The sequence below is a fragment of the Setaria italica genome, chromosome I (assembly GCF_000263155.2).
Source record: "Setaria italica strain Yugu1 chromosome I, Setaria_italica_v2.0, whole genome shotgun sequence".
Taxonomy (NCBI): Eukaryota; Viridiplantae; Streptophyta; class Magnoliopsida; order Poales; family Poaceae; genus Setaria; species Setaria italica.
Window position 1 is genome coordinate 32,146,736 of NC_028450.1, and position 6,020 is coordinate 32,152,755.

At 43.7% G+C, this 6,020-nt stretch overlaps 1 protein-coding gene across 3 annotated transcripts; it reads right to left on the bottom strand.

Annotated features, from left to right (window-relative positions):
* Positions 1–216: 216 nt before the first annotated feature.
* On the bottom strand, positions 217–5,790 carry LOC101769941 (wall-associated receptor kinase 5). Of its 3 annotated transcripts, XR_002677471.1 has the most exons (5): positions 4,817–5,790; positions 4,178–4,726; positions 3,825–3,977; positions 2,475–3,740; positions 217–1,114 (listed from the first exon to the last, which is right to left on the bottom strand). XR_002677471.1 is itself a non-coding variant. In XM_012844225.2 (4 exons), exons 1-4 carry the CDS (start codon positions 5,787–5,789, stop codon positions 2,533–2,535), a joined length of 2,862 nt encoding a protein of 953 aa, XP_012699679.2. In that variant the 5' UTR covers position 5,790; the 3' UTR covers positions 2,152–2,532. The 3 variants fall into 3 exon arrangements, 2 of the variants coding, with proteins under 2 accessions (XP_012699679.2, XP_022681781.1); XM_012844225.2 differs by lacking the exon at positions 217–1,114 and having other exon boundaries at positions 2,152–3,740; positions 4,199–4,726; XM_022826046.1 differs by lacking the exon at positions 217–1,114 and having other exon boundaries at positions 2,152–3,740.
* Between the last annotated feature and the right edge of the window lie 230 nt (positions 5,791–6,020).

Below are 6,020 nucleotides of genomic sequence, written 5' to 3' on the forward strand. Positions count from 1 at the left end.
TATTTCTCCGTGGTCCTTCTCAGCCTTTTGTCATCAACTCAACTACTTGTGCAAGCACCGACCAGATCGTTAGTATCATGGCCAAACATGAAACATGTAGAGCTCAACATTTCAAGCTTGCAGTTGCAGACCACAGCGTGCAAATCAGAGTTATCCATCGAGCAAGACGCCCTGAACCGGGCCTCCCCCGGCCGGGCTCATGGTGATGCTGAAACAGATAGCAGAAACATAAACACCATTGCCGTCGTTATAAGTGGTGAAAGTTGACCTAATAGTGATGGTTCCCAAATTTAGCATGGGAGGGATTAGGGAGGATGAATCAGGTCGGTGGCCTTCCGCTTTGTAGATGCTCTGCAAGTGTGGAAAACGACCAAAGCAGCGAGAATTACAGAGGTTGCTATCAATGAATCAATCAGGTCTAAGTGCAGTCGGCAAGGTGGTAGCACCCTGACTCGATCATCGCGTCATCGTTCCTAGGGATGGAAAACGACAACCAAAATGCTTAGGTTCACGCCAGCACGCCGGCGTTCTAAAGCAATCCCAAAGGAATATATCCTTCGATAGTGCACACTAACATCAGAGTCTCACTTTTGATTGAGCAGACGCATCGCCTCCCAATTTTCATAGTGAGGAGTGACGTTAGGCATGATGATTCTCCTGTGTCTTCCGCACCAGAGAAACGGGATGCTAACATAAAGACTCGGTGGCTGCAGTACTCGTACAGAGCGATGGCCCAGTCACCTACGGCGCGACTATGCTAATTGCCAGGCCCTGGAGGAAATGACACACCGGCCTGAGCCATGAACAAAGCCATGGCCCAGTTTGATAAGCACTATTGATAGAACTTCCGGAGAGGGTAGCATTTAAGCATTCCTGCATTCCGTACCATGATCCCCTCACGACTGTGAATTTAGAACAAGCCCATTGCCTCTTACAGCAGGGATGTGCTCATTGGATTAGCGAAGAAGCGCTTTCTACACAAGGATGCTTCTTTACTGGGGTCTTGCTTGAACAGGCCCTGCAGCATGGTCGGAGCTGTAGGCACAGGTTCTTCGAACACCCGAACGTTAAGGTGCCCATCAAGTATCAACTTCTCCAACAGGGTCCGGCAAGTCTGCAATAAAGCAATGCAAAGCTAATCAAGCAAGAAAGCAGTACCCCAGCGGCTCAGAACATGGTTGTATTTGGCCTTTCTTCTACCTGATGAAATTTGGTTGGCATCTCTTCTGCAAGACCAGTACAAAAGAAAGTACAGGAAAGAGACAAAATTAAGCAGATACCTTACGATTCAATACATCCATCCGAAACTGGACGTAGGATCTTTCTGAACCAATATAACTTCTTGTCTCTTGTGTGCTAGCCATCGAAAGTGAAGAGAGCGCGACATATAATCACTAGTCGGCGGTTCGGAACACTGACACAAGGGGTGTCCCGGAAGAGACTTGGTGACTGGAAGCAATACTCTTGTGTGAGTGCTTCAACAACATGGACTAGTGGTGCCTTAGTGCCTACTGATACCACGGGATAAAATCATCGTGTCAAGAGTTTGCTTCCCCTTATCCTCACCTCTTACGTTTCCGCATTTCATACTTGCAACTTGTGTGCCTTTACTTTCTTAGTGTAACATCATGTTAGGATTGGCTCTAGGTTGCAAAACTTATTTTGGGATAAGAGTTTCACACTAGATCAACCATAGTTACACATCTTGATAGCATGATCTAATTTAAGTTTGATGCAAAAGTAGTGGAAGCCATAAGTTGAGGTTTTACCTCTTCCCCTCTTAGGCTACGAGCACCCCTTTCCCCTCTTAAGCTACGAGCACCGATTCCTTACAGTGATAGCCATCTCATGGAATGTATTGCTTCATGTATCAACAATGGTTGGTACGAATATTCCGCACTCACAATGTTGCAGAAGATTAGAAATCTAACATACGACAAGCTAACTGGGGTTTTCCTTATGCAGAACAGTTGCATATGTAGTGTTTATTAGCTAGAGTGTACTTTTTAGATCAGCAAATAGAGTTCCGAAGTTCTCTGTTCAACACTTTTCGATACTGTCACATGAAAAGACATGCAACGGAAGAGTGGGGTTCCTATTGTCCTGATGCCATCACGGCGTCATGCCAGATCTTTGAGTTATGAGTGTCACTTCATAATAACCATGCTAATACTTTGCAAAAAGATGCTGTAATATGTTGCAGCTTAAATCATATTCCGTATATCAGTCAGCGGTCTACTGGAACCACCTATTAAGCCACTGGCAATTTATACCCAATTGTAGCTGGACCCGTTGATAACCACAACAGTTTTCTTATACAAGCTTATCTTTAGTACAGTAACTTATGTACAAATATAAAAAGTATACAACAGTCGCAGTCTACAATATATTGTACACGTGAAATGCATCTATGTGATATAGTATCATCGAAAGGAAAGTAATATAATGTGAATCTTCAATAAAATATATGATACCTCAGATGCATTATATTCAACATCCAAGCAGGCCATCGGTTATCTTGCACAAATGTAATTAGCGTGGCAAAGATGCAAATTCTTGCTCCAAACTGTAGCACCCAGAGCTCCCAGCATTGACAAGATCGATATGCCCATATAAGTTCTTATCTTGTGGGCATAACAAAGGCTCAATATCTGCATCTTTTTCATCTAAACCTTTTCTAAGTCTCTTTGTTCTTAGAAATTGCAACCTCATATCTACTTCTTTCATAGTCGGTCTGTCTCCTCCTTTGACCCTTAAGCATGCTTCTGTAAGTGAGGCGATTTCATTAATCTCTTCCTGGTCTGCCTCTTCCACAACTTGTTTATCCAGTATTTCTACAAGGGACCCTGCATGAAGTCCTTCAATGAAGTAATGTGATAGGCTTTGTTTAGCACCTAAATCATTGATAAAAATTGGCTTCTTCCTTATCAAAAGTTCAACAAGTATTACTCCAAAACTATATACATCACTCTTTTCAGTAAGCTGACCGGTATGATAGTATTCTGGGTCCAAGTAGCCGAATGTACCTTGGACAATCGTAACCACGTGAGTCTCATCAAGCGAAAGAGATCTTGAAGCACCAAAGTCTGAGACCTTTGTGGTGAAGTTGTCATCCAAGAGTATATTTGAAGACTTAACATCTCTGTGGAAAATTGGTATTGTAGCAGCTGAGTGTAGATAAGCAAGTGCCCCTGCTGCTTCCATTGCAATCCTAATGCGATCATCCCATGAAAGCAAGCATTTTATTGTAGTATCAGAGTGAAGAAGTCCATACAGAGTGCCATTTGAAATGAACTCATAGACAAGCATGGGCACCTCATCTTCTAGGCAGCAACCAAACAGTTTCACCACATTGCGATGGATGATTTGAGACAAAATGACAACCTCATTGATAAACTGGTCTATCTCTATTTGTTCCACTATTTTGGATTTTTTTATGGCCACCACACGTTGGTCAGATAGAATCCCTTTATAAACCGTGCCATGTCCTCCATGACCAAGAACACGAGTAGCATCAAAGTTGTTTGTTGCCTCCTCTAGTTCCTCCAATGAGAATATTTTAGTTTTGCTTGTGGTGCTTTCATCAGAGATCAATTGCTCCAATAGCAGGCCTTGATTTTTCTTGAAGTGTGCTCTTCTGATTCTCTTTTGGATGCCCCTTTTCCACTTATTGGCAAGTACGATTACACCCAATGCAATAATTATGGAGCCAATGCCACAACTGATTCCAATTGCAATACCTGTATGCATTCGACATTCTTATGAAATCATACTAATGTTTATAAATTGCAATTGCAAGGTGCTTTTGTTTGCTTGACACTTACCCAAAAGAAGATTCCGTTGCTTAGTTGATGTAATACACAGCTTCTTTGTCGAATCAAATTCTTTATTATGAGGGCATGGTGTGCACTTATAGGTCCCAGGAAAGTTATGACATGTACCATTGCAGTAGTTTGGCAGGGAGCATTCATCAATATCTGTAGATAACTCATTCAATATATAATTAATGGTTCCGATCTATGCTTGCATTATTACTAGCTGCTGATAAGAAGTCCCCCTTTTAAATTTGTCATCGAATATATATGTGGATGGTTATAGATATATGTATGTGAATTACTGAATTGATTTACTTTCCTTCTATTTTCAAGTACAAGAGATATTAGTGCTGTACGCATACCGAAGGAGAAGCCGGATGTACCTGTGCAGCCTTCCTGTACGTACGGGTTTCCTTTGAAGCCACGAGAACACTTGCAACGATATCCCATAAATATTTTCCCATGGGCCACGTTTAGGCAATAACTGTTTTCACTGCGGCATGCATACTTAGTTATATTCTGCAAAGCTTGTTCACAAGTTGAATTGGTAATCGCCCATCTTATGACAATGTCGACATATTCCATAGAAAAATCAAATCGATCTTCCACGGGGCCGCTGAAGTCCCAGTCCCAGATATCTCCGTTCTCGCCAGTCGAAACTATTATCTCTTCTTTTCCGGTGCTCGCATTGCTTAGCATGTTTCTTACAATCAAAGTTCCATCTTCTAATGAGACACCAGTCACGCGGTACTGTGTACCTCCTGTGCTAAAAAGCGTGTCACCTGCTGCTGTACAATTAAGTCGGAACTTTTCGTTTCCAAAACAACCTTCTTCGAGCCCAAAAGGGAAGGAAATGTTCATGTTTCCACATGACCTCCGGCAGTGTTCTTTAGGCTCGGGGTTGTAATCTCCTTCATAATATATTAACATATAGTAAGAATAAGCAAGTGGTTAAAACTTAAATATGTTCATTTCTTTAGAGAAAATTAAGGAGGGAGTACCTTGCGTGCAACCTTCGGAAAGGTAAGGATTGCCGTCCTGGTAACCAGAGCAGTGACATTTGTAACCCCCATATGAAGACGCATTTCTACAAATGCTGTCGGTGGCACAAGCATAACTTGCGTTGTTCATTCGCGCGCTTTCGCAGCTTGGTTGATCCGTGATGGCAACCTCAACAACAGCACCATCGATCTTGCTTGTGTTTGTCCAACCCAATAAAAGGTTAGTCATGTTATCCATGTCATCGGAATATGATATGAAAGCCATGATGCGAGGGTACATAGAATCTGATGATTGTCCTGCCACACCATCAGCCCGAAAAAATGTTGCCTGAAAACCTGACATGGCATTCCGTAAACTGATGAAACAGCAACCAATCCCGTTGCAAGGCCCTCGAGTTGGCAATACCCCCCCGTGGCACCTACTCATGCAGGAGCCGACAGGGTTTCTCTCATAATCGAACAAGTTGACATCAAAGTCACATCCAAGGACAAAGAAATTGTTATAGCTGTTAATAGTAATACCCTTAGCGGGAGCCTCCCACTCCCAAGACATATTGTTCCTACCTGGTCCAAAGGAACTGTTGAAGAACATAGGGACCTCAACAAACCCATAATATATCCTAGTGATCTCAGTTGTGCTGTTATTCATCAGAAACAGCTTTGGAGGTTGAGTGGTGTTGTCGCAGGTAACCTCGAAGCCTTGCCGGAAGCAGCCTGCCCCTATGCCGAAGGGGTAGGAGATATTGACGTCCCCGCAGCTGGAGGGGCAGTGAGCTATAGAGGCGGCGGACGGGATATACGACAGTATCCCTCCGTCTCCCAAGGCTGCGGATGCAGGCGGCATGGCTGCCAAGCACGCCAGAACGAAAGCCATGGCGCAAACCATCACTCTGGCCGAGCTCATCGTTACGCCAATCAGCTTGTCTGCGTGTAAAAATTGGTGTTGGTGTTCCGGGTTAAGGAAACTACGCATATTCTGAAGCGACACAAGGTTTCGTGAATGCTAGATACAGTACTGTATAAAGGCGTCCCTGATGAGCAGAGTACATCGCTGACCCGCAGTCGTCGCCCGCCGGGTCAGTCACGCGCGACTCGCCCAAAGTGTGGTCGCTAGCAGGATGCTGACTCGTGCCCTGGTAGTTCTGTAATCCCAATGCGTGGTTTAGAAGAGCACAAATCTGCAGGATGAAAAATCTTGCACATT